The sequence below is a fragment of the Rhinoderma darwinii genome, chromosome 9 (genome assembly GCF_050947455.1).
Source record: "Rhinoderma darwinii isolate aRhiDar2 chromosome 9, aRhiDar2.hap1, whole genome shotgun sequence".
Taxonomy (NCBI): Eukaryota; Metazoa; Chordata; class Amphibia; order Anura; family Rhinodermatidae; genus Rhinoderma; species Rhinoderma darwinii.
In genome coordinates, this window is record NC_134695.1 from 61513768 (window position 1) to 61534948 (window position 21181).

Genomic DNA, 21181 nt, shown 5'->3' on the forward strand with positions numbered 1-21181 from the left:
AGCACAGTAAGATAACAGGGATGTAGAAGATTCCTGGTCCTGGCCGCTCATTGTCTGCACAGGAGGATAATTTACAAGTGTCTAGTATATACATTGGACTATTCTAGGAACAATTAAGCAAATATATAGGAGGTCAGACTCCCATTAAATGGATTTCCCGCCCACTTGTTACATTGCAATCTTTTTTTATAGGCACTTTGTCCAGAACTAAATACATCCATTAGTATATAAAGAATTAACCTGAGGTTGAACCCATTTAATAAAACAATAGACATTGATAGCCCATCCATAAAATAGGCCACCAATGCGCGATCACGTCCCCAGATCCACCACCGCTTAGCAAAATTAAGCGGCAACGTTCCAGAACAAAAAATTCACTGACTGGGAGGTATATGTGATGTATATTGCCATCTCTAGGCTGGCATAGCTTTACAGAGATTAGTAGCATGCGCATTAAAATACAACTTTTATTCGTATATGTAAAAATACATTTATAGCCTAACTAATATTTGTTTACCGTACTGTACACACGTCCTGTATTGGTCATTGCTTCATTGACTGGCTTTCAAGTTTAAGAGAACAGTGATGCTGGTTAATACAATTTTTTAAGTATTTTCCTGAAGCAACCCTATTGATCATTCGAGTTATCGTCCCCAAAAAGGACAGCCCGGCTGCAGGAACCCTGACCCTACTGTGTTTCTATCCGGACACAATTCCTCCTGGCATGGGATTAATCAGGGGTTCCCAGTTGATAAGAACGCTCGGGGTGCGGCCCGGCAACATGGTGTGGTCAATGTGATGAGGCGCTGTGCCTACTTTTAAATGGTGTCCAGTCCCTACCCTACATGCACCAGCCAACTGCGTGGGCCACTGCCACCTCTACTTTACCTCCCTCCTGGGGAGGGGCGGAGGAAATCAACCGGCGAGAATAAGGAGGGTGTAGGGGTGGTAACCAAGCCTGCCATATTTCACCTTCCAAAAGGACCCTCCCACCAACATTGCATATTCACGGCGACTGGTGCCGCTCAAAGTTACCATTTAAAGAGGAACTTGGGATCCCTCTTCCGAGGAAAGCCGATCAGAAACGAAGTGACGCAGCATCCTAGTGCATCTGCCGCTTCGTTTTAGCGGTCGGTGGGGGTCTCAGTGCTTGGACTCCCACCAATCAAAACTTCGGACTTGTCACTATGACATGTCAAACGTTTTTTTAAAGTTTAGTTATATACTTTAAGACTACATCTGTACTTCTGTTTAAAATTAAGTATTAGAAAAACTATTTGGAAAAAAACAAACTTCCAACTTCGTCTGTCCAGTATACTGCAATATATAGCACAGATTACTATTCCACAGCCCAGTATTGACTAATATATGATAAATAGTTTTGTCACTATGTAATGTTGGATTTTCTCTGTACATGTATCCTCTATAAAGTGCTGCTGAATGTGCTGGCGCTTTAGAAAGATTATTATTATGCTATACAAGCCCAATGGTCACCAGCATATAGTACAGATCATTCACCTACAAGCATTGTCAATTCAATTCTGTTTCTACAACCCCATGCCTGTATGATAACAATAGATGGCGGGCAATAGTCATACTTTATATAAAGAAACACGTTTTCGACCCCCTGCACTCAACATACCTGTATCTTAGCTGTGCAGTATTGCTCGCCCACATAACAGAAATCTCCAGACACACTGGTCTCAAACCAGAGGTGATCGCCGTACAGAGCCGACTCCTGCAACGAGAAATCGAGACAATGAGAGTAGAGATTACTACTAGGCAGTGTTCATTGGTTATGTCTGGTGCCCTTTTGTTTGTAAGTAGATAGGACGCTTCAAGAGGTGTCTGGCAGTGGCTAAATTCCCTCCTCCTTATCGGGAACACATGCACGCTGAGTAGGGCCGAGCGTGCATGTGTATGGAAAGGTCGGGAGAAATAGCTGTCGGCCGGACCCCTAATCTAAGGCTTTGTTCACACCTGCGTTGGCGTTCCGTTCTTTGGTTCCGCCTGAGCTTTCCGTCAAGGATACCCATGAACGGAATCCTAACTGAAACAAACGGAAATCATAGTTTTCCGTTTGCATCATTATTGATTTCAATGGTGACGGATCCGGTGCAAATGGTTTTAAACAACGGTGACAAACGGAAACCATTTGCACCGGATCCGTCACCATTGAAATAAATGATGATGCATACGAAAACCATGGTTTCCGTTTGTTTCAGTTAGGATTCCGTTCATGTGTTCCCCTGACGGGAAGCTCCGACGGGACCCATGAATGGAGTCCCAAAGCAGAAGTGAACGAAGCCTAAAGGCCTCATGCACACTTCCGTCGGCCGTTGAACGGCCGTTATTGACGGTCCCGTTGCACATGGGCTGCACACGGATGGCTTCCGTGTGCAGCCCGTTGTTTCACGGACCAAATTCAATGAGAAGGCCGAGACTGTTCCGTCTAAAACGGGCAGGAGTAGGGCCTGCCCTACTTTTGACGGAACGGCCGCACGGTTCCGTTAACGCAACGGAAGTGTGCATTGCCCCATTGAAATGAATGGGTTCAGGGTGCTGTCCGTGACCACAACAATAACGGATAGCACCCTGACGGAAAAAACTGAAGTGGGCATGGGACCTAAAGTGTATGATCAACTTTACTCAACTTTTTATGCAGTTGAATTCTAGATCTAATCTAAAATGGAGTTGAATGTTGAACATGCACTTTCATAGTTCATCATATCAATGCAGATAATGTCTGTGTTCCTTTACCACCTTCTTGTCAGGAGGCAGAGCTACAAGAAAGCTTCAAGGCTCTTCCCCTAAACTTCAGAAACCAATCTTAGAGGAAGTAAACCAGAACGGAAACCATTAGGACAGCAACATGGGAACAGTTACCGGACATTAAAGGCTTGGAATAAAATAATTTAAACGAAAAATTCCTTTACTTGGACTTTGCCTTTGTCAGAACGGACGACATGGGACACTGTATAGTTATAAAAAAAAACTTTTGGGAAAATACAAAACAGGAAAAAGGAATAAAAGCAGGCGCCACAGGAAACCACAACCTGAAGAAGTCTGCAGAGAAATGTTACTGCCTGGCAGCCTGGGCTATACAAACTATGAGGGGTTTTACACTGGACAATTACCGGGTAGACAATCATTCATAGAACGCTCGTTGCCGATAATTGCAGCGGAAATAGGGCAGCGATCAGCAGATGAACGAGCAAAAGCTCGATCATCTGCTGATCGTATCGTTTTAAAAAAGTAAAATATCATCGTTGTCGGCAGCGCATCTCCCTGTGTAAACAGACGCGCTGCCGACATGATGATAATGTATGGGGACGAGTGATCGGAGTAACGTCCGCTCGTCCCCATCCATAGCTCCGTGTGACAGGAGCAAACGAGCTCTGATCAACGATGCCTCGTTGATCGGCACTCGCTGCACCGGGCGCTTATCGACCAGTGTAAAAGGTTGCCGATGCAATGAAGAAGGTAAATCCTGCCAAAGAGGGACCTACCACAAGCCAAACACTTGGGTTATGAGAAGCCATTCAGCACTAGAGAGGAAGGAATGAGATAAAGTGCACAGAAGTGGAGGAGAAAATACAACATTCAAGATTATATAAAAGCAGCCAAGAGATTAGAATCCAGAAAAAGCCACACAATAGAAAAACTAATTATCTCTATGGACAAAGGGTGATCTGTGTAAACGGTTCCAGAGGGACACAAAAGATAAAGATCATAAAAGATCAAACAATAACGAAAAGGAAAAGGACCAATATCAAAAATAGTTTTGGCCGTAAATGTTAAAGGAAAGGTATCATGATTTATTTATTTTTTATTAATTTATGTGTTTTTATTTAATACAATTTTATATGTACTTTATTTTTTTCACATAAAATGTTTTTTTTATTAACACATTTTTACTCTACTGGCGGCTGCCATGTTTTATTTCATCTGTGTATGTGTCTCTTAACGAATATACAGATGGAATATGGCAGCTACAGGGCATAGGACATAACGAACGGGACCCGTTCGTTACATCCTGTGTTTCTGCCGTCTCGCTCTGTACCGAGCATGCGTAGTGCAGAGCGACCCAGCATGGAAGCTGGTTTGTAGGGGAAAGTCGGCACCATTTTGGAGAAGACCGACTGCAGGTAAGGTCTGCGTTTGTTGGTTTGTGTGGGTGTCTGTGTGTGCCTGTGGCACGGATGAATGTTTGGGGGGGGGGGGGGTGTGTGTGTGTGTGTGTGTGTGTGGGGGGGGGGGATTCCCGACGGAGCAGCAGTGCCCGCCACTGTTCCTTCAAAACATCTGATTTGCAGCTATGTAGGATCAGAGGCACACAAGCGCCGCTTATCTTTCACAGCCACTTATCAGCTGTTTTGAAGGATCAGCAGCGAGCACCGCTGCTCCATCGAGCGCCCCCCACACACAACCCCCCTAAACATGCAGGCAAGGTTTGCGTGTGGTTTTATGTGTGGGGGTCCATGTGTGTGGCGTGGTTGCATGTTTGGGGGGGGTTTAGTGTGAGGGGGGGAGCTTGACGGAGCAGCAGTGCTCACCACTGTTCCTTTAAAACAGCTGATTCGCAGCTATGAAGGATCAGAAGCACACGAGCGCCGCTTATCCTTCACGCCACTTATCAGCTGCTTTGAAGGATCAGTGCCCCCCCCCCCCAACACTCACACAACCATGTGGGGATCCATGTGTGTGGCGCAGTTGCATGTTTGGGGGGTTTAATGTGGGGGGGTAGTGGTGCTCGCCGCTGTTCCTTCAAAACAGCTGATTGGCGGCTGTTTTGAAGGATCAGAGGCAAACTCTGCTGATCCGTCGTTCCTTGCTCCTTCTGTGAACCGCCGTGTAACTACATGGCGATTCACAGTAGAAGCAAGGAATGAAGCAGCGGCATACTACTAAGTTTTATTTTTTTTGTTTTGCAGTTTCCACTGTACCGTTTGGACTACGTCGTAGATTCGTTGGACTACTTCTATGATCTACTTTTTTTTTTCTTTTAAATAAAATGGTGAAAGAGGGTCGTGTGGGGGAGTTTTTGTTTCAATAAAAAAATATTTTCTTATGTCTCTGTGTTGTTTTCAATACTTTATTACCACCTTAGTAATGGCACTTGTCAGTAATGGACGTCGTCAAACAAAGGCGGGGCCTAGTGTTAGCCAGTAAAAGAGCTAGCACTAATGCCCCATTATTACCCCGGTACCCACCACCACCAGGGTTATCGGGTAGAGCCGGGTACGATCCAGTACTCGACCATCTGTAGTGATGGTCGGGCACTGGAGCGGCTGCAGTCTGGTATTATTAGGCTGGGAAGGGCCAAAAACAGTGGCACTTCCCACCCTGGTAATGCTAGGCTGCAGCTGTTTTATTGTATCTGGCTGGTTATGAAAATGGGGGGACCCCATGTATATTTAAAACTAAAATAAAGAATAAATTTAAAAGGATATTAAAGGCTATGCAAACCTTTGAAGGGCATTTTTTATATATCTAAACAAACGTATATTTACATACAGCTGCTTTGTATTCTGTACACAGAGCAGCTGTATCCTTTGCCATTACCTGAATCTGTCAGGTCTGCGGACCTGACAGGTTCAGTGTCAGCGGGTCCTGCGTGTCTCTGAACTTAGATGTGATAGATTACAGGAAGATCCTGCATGTCAGAGACACGCAGGATCCGCTGACGCTGAACCAGTTAGTCCCGCGGACCTGACAGGAACAAGATTTAGCTCTACACACAGCTGCTCTGTATGGAGAACACAAAGCAGCTGTATTTCAAAAAGTAAAACAAATTTTTAATTAAAACTAACTATAAAGTTACACCAAACTCACAGACTGCCATTTATCTTATTCTATCCCCAATCCCAATCTAAAAAGTATTCAAAAGTTATCGTTACTCAAGGCGTTAAATACACTGTGGCAAGAAACTTTCACTTGACTTTTTCAATGGCTTTTGTTGTGCGACATCGCGCTGCAGCAATTTATCAGAGTCCAGTTAAACTTTGCTACATCTGTAGAGCAATACATTTTTAAATACTTTTTGAATTAGGATTTGGAATAGAATAAGATTAAGGGAGGAGAATGTCAAGACCCTGCCTCTAATGTAATGTTAAATGTCCCTTTAACATTCACACCCAAAAATATTTTTGATTTTCTGCCGGAGAAAACTGCAGAGGAAATCTATATGCCTGCCATTGAAATGAATGGGCAACCATGGACCGGCCAGCTCCGCCAGAGAAAGATGCTTTTTGTAAACCCTTATTATAATGTTCACGTGTAATCTGGCTGCATAGATAAATCAAAAATAAAATCCGCAAAGTCACAGAGAACAGAGTTTGATTCCAAATCTAAAGGGTTCCTACTGAGGGATGCTTTACTACAAAGTGGTTCTCAGAGTAAGGGCTGGTCGACTGCGCTATGGATTCCGTTTGCAAAAACGGAAACCTGCCGGAATGGTGACAAACGCAAACCATTAGCAATTTTTCCGTCACCATTGATATCAATGGTGATGCAAACGGAAGCTAAGGTTTCCGTTTGACTTTCCTTTGAGCGGTTCATCCGACGGAAACCTCAGACGGAACCCCGGAACGGAAAGCGAACGCTGATGTGAACCGGCCCTTATATAAAATAGGCCTACACAGTAATGAATCCTGATACAAACATGAAGTAGATCAATCTACACAATGCAGACGTTTCAATTCACAAGAGATAAGCCAGTATTCTTCATTAACTAGTAAAAACAACAGACTTGTAACCGATATGCTGTAGAACGCCTAGGTCTAAAGGCGACGGCTGCCCTTAAATAAGGTTATTGGGGGGCAATGACATGTTAACAATGACACTTTAAACAATCTGCCCGTCCCTCACAAGAATACTTACACTCCAGTCCACGGTACTACGTATGTGTGTTTCCGAGTCAATGTGCACCACATTGGACGATGATGATGATGTGGTGAGATGTTGCGCTCCAGATTTGGCAATAGCTTTTCTGTAAGACATAAAGATGCATCTGAGATTGTGTTTGAGATACTTTACAACCAACTTATATAGTCTATACAGTCTAAGGGCTTATTCAGACGAACGTGGGGAAACTCGGACGTGAAAAACAGCAGCTTTTTAAGTCCGCGTTGCCCCTGTGTGGGACCCGTTTTCACAGATGCCCATAGACTTGAGTCTATGGAGGGATCCGTGAAAACGGAAGAAAATAGGGCATGTTCTATTTTTCAACAGACCCTTCACACGGTCCATTGAAACAACGGCCGTGTGAATGGCCCCATTGAAATACATGCGTCTGTGTGACTACCGTTGTTTTAACCGCCACATTCAACGTGGCTAAAAGTCATCATCAGGCTCATCATCACTTCATTGACAAGACACCGGTTAGCCACAACCACAAATTATTCATAAATATAAAACATGGCTGATCAAATTTTTCCCTGATATATATATATTATAATGAAGGCGGATACAACCCCTTATACATACAGTATTAGATTGTGTTTGTGTGAAGACCCTGAGTGATCCGATCTATGAAGAATCTGAAACATATGGGTGATTTAATCAAGAGTTGGTTAAAATGACAGACTTTATAAGCCTCACGTTCGGACTTGAGTTCCTCTAGGTTAAACTATATGGGACCCCTGGTTCTCCCGATACTTATCAAGTATGCCATAAATGTCTAAAGTTGGAAAACCTCTTTAATGTAAGGTATGATCACTTAAAGTGTAACTAAACGTTTAAAAAAACTTTTCACGTCATAGTGCCATGCCAGAAGTTTTGATCGGTGGGTGTCCGAGCACGGAGAGCACTGTGCCGCTTAGTTTCTGATCAGCTTTCCTCTAAGCGGTGTACGGGCTCAATAGAAAGTCTATGAATCTGTACACCGCTCACTCTGCTTTTCAAGGAAAGCCGATAAGAAATTAAGGTGCACATCGCTAACACGAGCTCTTCTGCCGCTTCCTTTTAGCGATCGGTGGAGGTCTCAGTGCTCAGACCCCACCGATCAAAACTTCTGACATGTCACTCTACCATGTTAATAACTTATCAAAAGCTTCAAAGGAGTTTTCTCATTATTATAACTTATCACCTTTCCACAAAATATGTCTGATCGGTGCGGGTCCAACGACTGGGACCCCCACCTAGCCCGAGATCGGATGTCCCGGAGTGCCCTAGTTCTATGGGGCTGGCGGAGATGACCGAGTTCAGCGCTCGGCAGTCCTAAAGAAAGTAAATGGAGCCATGTGCAGTCCCATTCCATTCACACAGGGTGCTACGTGACCACCGTTCTCGGTATTGGTGGGAGTACCAGCATGCGGACACCCACCGATCAGACATTTATCACTTATCCTATGGAAACTTTGTGTAGACCCAAATGACCAAATACAACAATATCTACTTCCTATCTTGTTTTAGTGGCATTTAGGTGTGTATACGTGGGGGCTGCGATGTTTTTGACCATTTGGATCCACACAAGGTTTCCATGGACAACAATGCACCGTTGTCATCAGATTCCACAGTTTGCGAAATCAATGGTGCTTTATCATTAGTACCGAGTTGGTTAAAACAAAAACTTTAAAAGCAGCGCCATTGGATGTCGAGGCTGTTTTTAAAAAAAAAAAAAAAAACTTGGATCCCTAACAATCTATTCCTCGGACATCTCTAAATTTAATTTAGGTGTAAATCCCCTTTACGATGTCACACATAGTAGCATTGACCATGGAAAAACGAAAAAGGAAAAAACTGCCTTGTTGCCCATAGCAACCAATCAGATCTCAGCTTTCATTTTTAAAGCCGCTGTGGAAAAATGAAAGCTCCACTGTGATTGGTTGCTATGGGCAACAAGGCAGTTTTCAATTCTCACCAACATATAAAATGGTTGTCTGATTTCTGCAAACTAATTGTATTTTTGTATAATACAGTTATACAATTTTCCAATGTACTTTCTTTATTAATTCCTCATGGTTTTCAAGATCTCTGCTTGCTGTTATTCAGTAGGAACATTCATAGTTCACTGCCAGTGGGTAACAGTCTGTCCATGGTCAGGTAATGGACACAGGTGCACGGCTCGTTACATGGTCATGTGATGGACACAGGTGCACGGCTCGTTACATGGTCATGTGATGGACACAGGTGCACGGCTCGTTACATGGTCATGTGATGGACACAGGTGCACGGCTCGTTACATGGTCATGTGATGGACACAGCTGCACGGCTCGTTACATGGTCATGTGATGGACACAGGTGCACGGCTCGTTACATGGTCATGTGATGGACACAGGTGCACAGCTCGTTACAGGGTCATGTGATAGACAAACAGGGACCGTTAGAAGACACAGCTCTGATACACATACTGTATCAAGCCGTGCACCTGCGTGTCCATCACATGACCATCAACTGAATTTTATTCACTAATAATAACCAGCAGAGATCTTGGAAACCGTGAGGAAAATTTGTATCACTTGTAATTATACAAAAAACACAACATTCATTTTCTAAAACTGGACAACCCCTTTAAAGTATAATAATAATTCTATTACTGGCTGATTTTTGCAATATAAATATCTTCTACAGAGAGCTGGTGTCAGGGTATAACATTCCACCTCCTGTACCAGATATTACACAGGTGCCCACAAACGCTGCCAGGACAGAACACTTTCTAAAGCCAAAATAAACGAAGCGCCAACCCCCTTGAGTTCTTCATGGCACGGGAAAAACACACTCAAATATCACTTTCTAAAGATAGGACTGTGCCAAACCGAGCTAAAAGAAGGTATACTGTCAAACACCAATATTAATGCTCTGTTTATACAAATAAATGGCTCTCCCCGAGCAGGCACCCAGGGGTAACCGCACGCACCGCACTTCCTTTAAAGGGGTTATATCACCTCTTATAAAACTAGTGCCTTATATAACTATGGAAAAAAGAAAACCATGAAGATATGAACGCCCAACCGTGAATCAAACAACACCAATCTTTATTTGAACCGCGTTAAAAAAAAAAAGTTTAAAATTCCTGTATACAGAGAAATTATGTAGTGATCTATGATAAGATCACTTATAAATCGCAAAACCAAATTCACATCACGTATTGTGATGTGTATTTAGCGTATACGTCGGGAAAGCTCCCAAAGTGCACGCTAAATGTGTCCTTTTGGCCTCAGTCGGGCCGGTATGCGACAGGATGGACCAGCGCAGAAGACTACGCTTTTCAATTACGCACAAGAATTGTACATTTAGGCCTCGTGCACACTTTCGACACAGTTTTCACGGCCGTTTTTGACGGATCCGTGTGCCCGTTTTAGCGGCCGTGTGCACTCCGTGTTTCCGTTTCTGAGCATGGTACTGTCCAGGGTGCTGAAAGAGTTAATGGGCTGCACTGATCAGAGGTAACTCTTTCAGCACCCTGGACAGTACCATGCTCGGCGCTCGGAAAATACAATATTTTAATGTAATAAAAAAAAAATAAGTTCATACTTACATTCCTCCTATCCGGCCTCCAGCGATGACATTTCATCCATGTCGCCGCTGCAGCCAATCACAGGCTGTAGTGGCGGTCACGCACGTCAGGACGACGTCAGAAGGCCGGCCTCCATGGATGACGCTTCATCCCACGTGACCGCCTCTGCAGCCAATCACAGGCTGCAGCGGCCTCTGCAGCCAATCACAGGCTGCCGCGTCATACAGGGAGGTCGGACTGGAGGAAGAAGAGGGACTCGTCACCAAGACAACGACCGGGTACGTATGAACTGCTTTTTATTTTTAATCAGCAGCTTCTTTTCTCTATCAGTGATTGATAGAGACAAGTGGCTGCCGATTAGTGTAATATTTCTGTAATGTTTTTCTGCCCGCCCGGCCGTTGCCTTCCGTGTGCCTTTAGTTTTTTTGACGGCCCCATTGACTTGCATGGGCCTCACGATCACGGAATCTCGGACCAAAGTAGAACATGCTCTACTTTGGATCGGAACGGAGCAACGGGATGGTAAAAAAAACTGAAGTGTGCATGGCCCCATTGAAATGAATGGGTCAGTGTGCTAGCCGTCAGAAAAACGGCTAGCACCCTGAATGAAAAAACTGAAGTGGGCATGGGGCATGATACACATCCGTAGCCATCCCCACTTGTGGAACGGCCAATAGACTTCTACGGGCAAGTCAGTGCCGCAAATGCGGACAAGAATAAGACGTTCTATATTTTCTGGATCGTGGAACGGACACACATCCGTAAATATACAGAAAGGTGTACGTGGCCAATGGAAATGAATGGGTCTGCAATTTCATCTGTAATGACGGATCCATGGACTATGGTCGTGTGCATGGGGCCCCATTATATTTTTGTCTGACTTGAGATTATAATGGGTTTACATTTTTAAGTGATCTGATCATGGATCGCTACATAGTTTTTCTGTATGCAGGATTTTTTTTAGGTGGTTTAAATAAAGATTGGTATTCATTGATTAAGTCTTGGATGGACATTTCTTCACGTTTCCATTCTTTTTACTTTTTATGTAGTGTATTCCAAGGGCAATTGTTTTGCACTTCTTTGCCATTTCCTGTGTGCCTGCCCTTGTTTCTTTTGGTTTTGGTTATATAAAACTATGATCATTGAGGGCAATTTGTACTTTAGGAGCAAATCATACAGAAACAGGAGCCAATACGACTTCCATTTTAGTGGACTGGCAGTAAAAGTAGAACGGAAAACAACCCAAAACGTGAGGCATCATTAGTACATTTTAGGCTATGTTCACACAGCAAACAAAAAGCAGCTGGAAAATAAGGAGCGGTTTTCAAGGGAAAACAGCCTCTGATTTTCAGACGTTTTTAAAGCATCAAGCAGTTTTTACGGCCATTTTTGGAGCTGGTTTTCTATTGAGACAATGAAAAACGGCTCCAAAAACAGCTCAAGAACTCACATGCACTTTTTTTACGCTGCGTTTTTTACAAACGGCCAACTAAAAAAACGCCCCGTGGGAACGAAACGGTGTTTTTCCCATTAAAAATCAATGGGCGGATGTTTGGAGGCCTTCAGCCACCGTATTTTTAGCCATTTTTTTCGTGGAGTTTACGGCCCGAAAAACGGCTGAAAATAAGCCATGTGAACATACCCTTAATGTTTATAGGCTACGTGTATCCCGGGATTTGTCCAGACATGTAAGGGAACCACATCCTTCAGAAAATAAAAAATATAGAAAAGCTCTGCCATGATGCACCTTGAAAGCTAAACTAGTGGGCACAATTGCACTCACTAAATGTCCCCCTGTACTACAATCAGGGCACCCATTCTTACAAACATTTGCATCCAAAATCGTTGTCAATTTTAAGCAGTCTGCTCAGCCTGAGAAGGCCCCCAAAATCACCAAAAAACACCCCTTAATAGCATTAACACCACCCCTTTTGCAGTTTGGTTCGAAGGACTGTCCTGTGAAAATCAGGACTGTTAGCAAGTATGGGCACCGGAATACATGCGTCGTCCTTTATTGTCCCATGTGAAAATCCCTAATAGGACATATTGTGGGCACCCCTTCTATAGCCCAAAAGGAGATCTGCTGCAAAGAGTGACCCCTTTCTGAAGGGCACAGTGTGACCGCATTTTATACTGTTGCTCCTTCATTTGTATGGGTGGCGTACAATACTACAACGTGTGGCCACCTGCAGCTTCCCTCGGTAATATAACTTAGGGTGTCCAGCAGCCAGACCTGCGGTGATTTAGTCACTGTCGCGGGGTTGTGATTAGAAAAGCTACTTCTCGTTCACACTTTGCAGTAGTGATGTGGAATAAAGTTTATAGAATAGTGTCCCACAAAAACTTGGGTCCCTAGTGATGCTTTTATAAGATTCACAGCACCACATGGAAAACAAAATGATGGTTTCTACAAGTGTAGGGCAAGCTGCATGATCTACAAATCCCAAGCCTTTATGAGGGGATTTTATAAAAAAAAATTCTGTTCTAGCTGCTTTGGTAAATATCGTCGAGTGCGCGGTGCCATGGAGATATGCTCTCTCGGTGCTGCTGCCTAGCTGAAAGGGCACACCTAGTGAAGTGGCATATGGAAAAGAGAGTCTCAGCTAACATGTCAGGAGGTAGTTTAGTGGGTGCAAGAGCATTTCTGTATCTTTTCATTATGATTGGAAGCCCTCTAGGCATTGCAAACCCATCAGCAGACAGACTACAAGTTGCTGTTTACGGCTGCCTATAAACAATCGCTGAACTGCAGGCTGTCGTAAAACAGCCGGTGTCTGCTGACAGATTTTCTTTTCAAGAAACGCCCTAATATTCTTGTAAAGGTTTAGAAAAGGTGAACCAAGACTGCAATATGGGATGAGATGTATTGTAACAATAATTTTTAATGATGTCATGTCACTAGACTTCCGCCCTCTAAGGCCGGGTTCCCACGTAGCGTAAACGCTGCAGAATTTCCACAACGCGATTCTGTGCGGAAATTTCGCAGCATTTACAGTAGCAGCAAAGCTGATGAGAATTAGAAACTCTCATGCCCACACTGCGGGAAAAAAAAACGCACAAAAGTCGTGCACAATGTGTTTTGCAGTGCGTTTTCCAATTCCGCAGCATGTCAATTTGCTGCGGGTTCTGCGCGGAGATGCTGCGTGTTTGGCCCATAGACTTCAATGGGGAGCAGAAATTCCGCAACAGATTTATGTTGTTGCAGTTTTTTACAGCGTTGTGTGTGGGAACATACCCTTAGGGAGGACTTTCCTCTAAAAATAATGGTGTATCGCAGACACATTGAGCCCGCCCTACCCCACCTTTACTAGCCCCCTGCGTACAGTTTTCGTTGGTCAGTAGTGCAGGGCTGAGGGTCACACGTCCCCATGCTACTTGACATGGCAGAAGAACACTGAGAGTTGTTTTCCTGGTCAGTTCCTTCCTCAGATGTCTCTTCCAATTCCTCTTCTTCAGAGTTCTCCTCTTTGGTCTCTGGTCCTTTTTTCATCTGGATAAGGCTTGCCAGTAACATGGAAGGCCCAAAGAGCTGACGATCAATACAGTGTAACTTCCCCCCGCATCTCTTCTGAACAGCCAATCGTGGACTCAGGCCTGGGGTGGTCGTACTTGACCTTCTGCGCCCGTCCTTCCGTCCCCCATGTCCTGGAGTGGTCAAACTGAGAGGGAGAGCTGGCGTCGGAGTCACAGAACAGCGTCTCTGCATAGAGAGGGTGGTGGACGCCAAACCAGCACTGGATCGACGACGGGCTTTGCCGGTGGTTATGACCACGCTACATCTGCGTAAAGTTGATGGGCAGAATGTTTCAGAAGGAGGAGGCGTGGGCTTCTTCCTGAAGTGCCTTTTAAAAAACGTATCCATAGTGCTCCAGTTGTGGAGGGGGTAAGGTACAGAAGAGGGGGCTGTTGACGTAGAAACCACCATGTTAAAATACAGCAAATGCAAATTGGCCACTGCTCTTTTTTGCTATACAGGAGATTGATGTAAAACCCCAAGCACGTAAAATTCATCAACTCTTAATTAAACATGGAGATTACAGATGCTCTATATTTAGGCTCTACATAATTTTACATTACCGCCCATGAAATCAGGATGAACCGAATCAATAATCTGTAAACTATCCAGCACGGGAGGACTGCAATATTAAATCTACAGCAGCACCCAAAATTCTACCAGAAGGTCCCCATAGATTTCAGCTGTAAACATGACATTGCTCAACACAATTCCATGCACTGCAGAACTCCCTATGTGGGAAGGACCTACAACATTGTTCATCCTAAACTTCCAAGTGCATGCATATACTCCAGGACTGAGGTGACAATGCATGCCATGCAATATAGCAGTCCCTTATTTGGATAGGACCTACACCATTGTTCATCCTGAGCTTCCTTGTTGAACTGCATTGTAAGGCCCCATGCACACGGCTGTAAAATCGCCCAGAATTACGGGCCCATTCATTTCTATGGCCGGCAGACACCTTCCTGTAGGTCTACGGGAGGGTATCCGTGCCGTAGAAGCCTGCCGAGAAAAATAGGGCATGTCCTATTTTTTTATTTTAGAAACCGTGCTCCTATACTGTATAGTGGGAGCACGGCTCGTAAAAATGGGCGGCCATCCGCGGCCAGCCGTGCCAGTAATTACGGGTCGTAATTACGGGCTCGGTCGTGTGCATGAAGCCTTAGCAAGCAAGAGGGTAGGGGATTGTCCCAAGAGTCATGAAAGGGCGTGGAGGGTCCGGTCCCGAGAGGTCTACGCTCTTCTATGTGTGCCAAGTTTTCTGGATAATTCTCTTTTATATTTTAAGAGTAAATACAGTTCTAGAGCTAATCTTTAGTTGAACCCTAAAACATATAAATCAAATATAATGTCTAAATACATACAATAGTAGAGATTGCCAAATGAAAACAGATGGGTCTAGAGGTGTTAAGGGGTTAATAAGTCCATGGTCATGCATCCAAGTGTCAGCAGCGCACCATGGGTCTTTGATGTAGGTACTAAGTGGTCTGAGGGAAGGCATTTTTTTTTTTTAAAAGCATTTATGTATATATTAATGAGGATCTTTCATATGGTAAATCAGTGTCATATCCCCCACTGGTACCTGCATGGGGAGAGGAAGAGGAGACGTACGAGAGAGAACTGAGCAGAGATCAGCGTTGCACACTGAGATGAACAGGAACTTCTCAAACACATTTTAGCCTGACACCGCGGCCACATCTAACGTACCGCTGCAAAATCTGCAATATGTGAAAGTGTTTGACAGGATCGCCAAGCAGTTCTGTAGAAATTCAGTCCCCAAATAGTGATCTTGGGGACTGCACCTGCACAGAGGCGGCGTGTATTTTAATTCCCTGTGGGGATTTACACACAGCCCAAAACATATCCTAGTCACAGGAGCAGACTGACCATTTAGACATTGGGCAGTAGCCAAGGACCCATGATATCTACATATTACAGCACCGCATAAAGGGGTATTACAATAAGACATTTATTGCAGATCCACAGGACACGGCATAAAATGTTTGATGGTTGTGTTTTGTCCTACCACTAGGATGCCAAACTATTGGAGAAAATGGGTTCCACATTTTCATTGTGCTCTCAACCACGACAGATTTCCCGAATGGTTCACTGGTGCGGCACTTTCTATGATCAATAAATGGATTATCCAATATAGTTGTGCGGCCGTATCCCCTCCAACCCAGTCCAATTAGTACTCACAGTGTTAGACACACCCTATTGACAAAAGGAATGGTAAGGGTCCCCTTACACGGCCCGACGTAGGTTGTGTAAACGAGCGCCGATCAACGAGACAGCTCGTTTATCGGCCCTGGTTTGCTCCTTTCACAAGGAGATATGTATGGGGACGAGCGCTCGTTACTACGATCACTCGTCCGCATACATTTCTATCCTGTCGTCAGCGCGTCTGTTCACACAGGGAGACGTGCTGCCGACAACGATAATATTTATTGCTGCATAAACTATACAATCAGCCAATGATTTGATTCATTTGCTGATCGTTGTCCTGTTTACACAGAGCAATGATCGGGAACGAGCGTTCTGTGAACGCTCATTTGCCTGATAATTGGCCCGTGTAAAAGTGCCTTAACGCCAACTTGTCAATTTATTCATACAATTCCAGGAGGAATAACAGTGGGAGGGCATGACGCAGAACTAAGAAAAGATGCTCCAGAATTGTTATTTCATGAGGACTGTATGAATTTACAAAAATAGATATGTAGAGCTGAAAAGTCCTCCGTAATACACACAAGTCTATGAAGAAATCCAGGTGAAATGGCGCCGCACACAAGAATCTTCACACCTCTCTCATTATCCAATTCTCTCTAGTTCATATGGAAATCGTGCTATGCGCTCAGGTGCCACTTGGATCTAAATTGTAAGCAGAACAGCTGGAAAGGAGGGGTTTAAAGCCCAAATCCCACATGCTGGCAGGGGAGGGGGAGATTAGTTTCAGCTCCCCAGATATCAGAAATCAGCTCTGCAGGCTGGCAGGAGATGGATAAGCGGGGAGCCCGATCTTACACAACACATCATTTATAGTCTTGACTTGTTTGTGTCGCCATAAAACACGATTGAGCTGCGACCTTCTATAACCCATAAATATCCGATCTATAACCCATAAATGCCAAAAAGTAAGCAAGACATGGCGCTCGCTCCCTGGCACTGCCCTGGGGGGGGGGGGGGTAGATGTTTGTTGGATAGGAGAAAAATTCTGTCCTGTTAGTTAGGGATGTTCCCGGTCTCTTTCCTAAAGCCCTTCTGGATTGTAGCCCAGAACAGCCGAAAAGGACACAGGTTAAAGGTCCTCTCCTTGCAAAGAATGAGCAGGAAGCCGCTTGTAACAAGCATTTCCTGTGCATGGTCTTTTCTACCATACTAAGTGGCTTGGGGTACAGATCTGCGAGCTCAACATCTGCGTGGCGGTTTTAATTACCCTTCATTATTCGCAGCTCGTTACGTCAAAAGCTGGAATATCATTAATCCGGTGTCTCATCCCGATGTTAGATTCTCTTCTAACAGACCCCATGTCTAGGCTGCTGGGATCTCTTCTCTGTTGACTTCTGCTGTCTTTACTATCTAATATATAGAGTGTCAGCTATCAGGCTAAGTATACAGTGTCACTTATCACATTACAATGACAGGAGGTAGAGTAACAGTACGCCTGACGACGGGAAGGAAAAAAAAAAAAAAGGTTCATGTTGGAGAACATGAGAAGGGGTTAATCTGGTAGTGGCAAAAACACAAACATGGCTATTTATAGGGTACAGATCGCAGATGCCCAGACAGATATTAATAGCACAGGTGCATTGCCTGGGATGACACGGCAGCGCCACAAAGTAAAATTCATAGCGCTCACAGTCCTCCGGCTGTAGGATAGACCCCCTAATGCCCAACTAAGCAAAACCATAGCAATGCATGGGCAACCTGTAAACATGATGACCGACAGATATATATATAAAATCTATCACCATCATATAGACTATGGACATAACATAATGCAGCTGTGTGTGAGATGTGTGCATGTCTTCCTTGGACTGATTCTCGAGGGAGGATCCTTAAGAAGGTAATAGAAGATTAAATGAAAACTGGCGATCATTTGCAAATTCAATCATGGATTATTAAAGTCGGAAATAGGCGGCTATTGCCAAGAAATAAGCATTAATACCCTTTATATGTGTGCCCAATTATTTGCAGACTTTCCCCCCACCAGTCAGTTAGGCTTCGTTCACATCTGCGTTGGGGTCCCGTTCTGACGTTCCATCTGAGCTTTCCGTCAGAACGGGACCCTGAACATACACAAACTGACACAAACGGAAACCAGAGGTTTCTTTTTCCATCACCATTGATTTCAATGGTGACGGATCCGGTGCCCATGGTTTCCGCTTGTCTCTGTTGTGCACCAGACCCGTAGTTTTGCCGGAAGCAATAGCGTAGTCGACTACGCTATTGATTCCTGCAAAACTACGGATCCGGTGCACAACAGAGACAAGCGGAAACCATGGGCACCGGATCCGTCACCATTGAAATCAATGGTGATGGAAAAAGAAACCTCTCGTTTCTGTTTGTGTCTGTTCAGGGCCCCGTTCTGAAGGAAAACTGAGACGGAACGTCAGAACGGGACCCCAACGCAGATGTGAACGAAGCCTTACCCAGTTTGTTGTCGACAAGTGTCAGTATTGTCTCCTTTCTGCCCTGCTTCCAGATACCTTAGTCAGTGATAAACTGCCTGCAGACCCCAGTCATTTGTGTTGCTCTCCTCGCAGACCTCCGTATTCAGTGTTGTTTTGTTGGTGCGCACAAGTCGTTCGTGTTGCCCTATTCACAGACCACGCTGTAGTCAGTGTTGCACTGTTTGTTTGCAGACTTTGCATTAATGAGTGATAAGCTGTTCGCAGACCCCATCCCCAAAAGTTGGTGTTGCGCTGTTGGCAGAACCCTCAACAGTTTGCAGAACCCCCAGTAGTCAGTGCTGCGCTGTTTGAAGAACCCCCAATAATCATTGCTGCGCCGTTTGCAGAACCCCCAGTAGTCAGTGCTGTGATGTTTGCAGAACCCCCAATAGTCAGTGCTGCGCTGTTTGCAGAACCCCCAGTAGTCAGTGCTGTGATGTTTGCAGAACCCCCAATAGTCAGTGCTGCGCTGTTTGCAGAACCCCCAGTAGTCAGTGCTGTGATGTTTTCAGAACCCCCAGTAGTCAGTGCTGCGCTCTTTGCAGAACCCCCAGTAGTCAGTGCTGCGCTCTTTGCAGAACCCCCAATTGTGAGTGTTGCACTGTATGCTGAACCCCTAGTAGTCAGTGTTGTATTGTTTGCAGAACCCAGTAATTAGTGTTCCGCTGTTTGCAGAGCCCAGTAGTCAGTGTTGCGCTATATGCAGTACCGCCAGTAGTCAGTGGTGCGCTGTATGCAGAACCCCCAGTAGTCAGTGTTGTATTGTTTGCAGAACCCAGTAATTAGTGTTCCGCTGTTTGCAGAGCCCAGTAGTCAGTGTTGCATACTTTTGGGACCTCTCTAAGGGCCCCAACCAACACATTACACACCTCTGCACTATTTTATTAACAAATGAGTCATAACCAGAAAAAAAACTAAAGCAAAGTAAAAAAAAGACTAGTAACGGGGGTGAGTTTCTGTTCTTTGCTTCTTCCCAAACTAGGCCTATATATCAAATTCCTCCTAGTCTCTATTAATAAAAGAGAAATGCTCATAAATGGTAATGTACTATAGATAAAACATATACAACATTAAAGTATACAAAAGATAAAGTGACTTATATCAAGCTTCAAGGCACACTTAGGTAATGGACAGAAGTGACATTTAGAGGGCCCTGTAAGGAATATTTGTATAAATGGAAAACAGTGACGTCATCAGCTAAAATTAGTGCTACAAGATCTATTCAAGCAAATTCATTCAAAGCAATTGGGTGAATGGTAGGGGCTCGTCCACATGTTGCGGAATTGATGCGTTTTTTCCATCCGGAATTGCTGATGGAAAAAACGCAGCAGAATACAGCAGCAGCAAAGTGGGTGAAATATAACAAATCTCATCCACACGCTGCGGAAAAATTCTGAGTCTGATTTAACTTGAGGTGCGTATTTTTCCTGCTGCGGAAAGTGGACTGAATTGCTGCGTTTTTCCAGTGGAGATATCACCATCTCCCAACATTGAGAAAAACGCTGCAAAATCTGCACCATTTTCTGCAGTAAAAAACACAGGAAACGGTGCGTTTTTTTCTGCAGCGGAATGTCTGATACTGAAATTTTCTGCAGCAATTCCATTGTTTGTGCCCTAAGACTATACAGTCACTAAACAGAAGCTAATGAGAGTACGGCTATGTTCACAAGCGACAGAAAAATCCACAAAAAAATACACCAGCGGATGTTTGCAGATTTTGCTGAGGATTTTGTTGCGGATTTTGTTGCAGATTTTGCAGCATTTTTCACCCGTCTGCTGTGAAAATCTCCACCGAAATTATCCGCAGCATAAGGATGAGATTTGTTTTGATCTACTTTGCTGCTACTGTAATACGCTGCTGATTTTTCGTCCACAAATTCAGACAGAATATCCGCTAGGTGTGAACATACCCCACTACATACAATGATATGAATATTATATTACACCTACAGACTGTTCAACAACTGAGAAAGTCCAGGCCAGCAGAAAACGTCACCATTTCTCCTTTCTAATGAAAAATAATTAACTTTACAGCCTCAGCAGGTTTGGCTTCGGCTTTTCTTGGTCTTTTAAAGGGCCACTAAACCCCCTAGTCATCTCCTTACAGAAACAGATACTAATATAAATTTTCTAGAGGCTCTCAGACCTGGAGATATCGGAGATAAAGAAATAATCATGGGGCAGGGATGTTCCCGTCTGTAATCCCAATGAAGAACATTACTTCTATGCAACCTGAAATGGCTGATAACAGGGAACAAGAGTGTGTATTTTCCTACACAACAAACGGAGTTCAATAATCCTTGAGTTGTTACTTCTGTCAATGTGTTAATAACATGTTGTTTAGCTGGGACTGCTATTACAGCTCCCACACAGGAGGCAGCCTCTCCCTAGCCTGAAATGGCTGATAACAAGGAACAATCGACTGTATTCAACAGCTCAGTTTACGGAGATAAGATTGACTTCAGGTTCAGGGCCCATTAAGGCTATGTTCACACGGGGTCTTTTGCCGAGTTTATTGACGCGGAAACCGCGTCG

At 44.3% G+C, this 21181-nt stretch overlaps 1 protein-coding gene across 5 annotated transcripts in view; it reads right to left on the reverse strand.

Annotated features, from left to right (window-relative positions):
* Window positions 1-21181, reverse strand: part of DGKZ (diacylglycerol kinase zeta) — a 149265-nt gene that overhangs the window by 54418 nt on the left and 73666 nt on the right. For 3 of the 5 annotated variants that reach the window (XM_075837925.1, XM_075837926.1, XM_075837924.1), the window contains exons 2-4: window positions 13783-14362; window positions 6883-6991; window positions 1643-1738 (exon numbers count right to left, since the gene is read on the reverse strand). In XM_075837925.1, the coding sequence (XP_075694040.1) occupies window positions 1643-1738; window positions 6883-6991; window positions 13783-14321 (744 nt within the window). In that variant the 5' untranslated portion in view covers window positions 14322-14362. The remainder of the gene's footprint in view (window positions 1-1642; window positions 1739-6882; window positions 6992-13782; window positions 14363-21181) is intronic. The other 2 variants (XM_075837927.1, XM_075837928.1) reach the window with 1 other exon arrangement.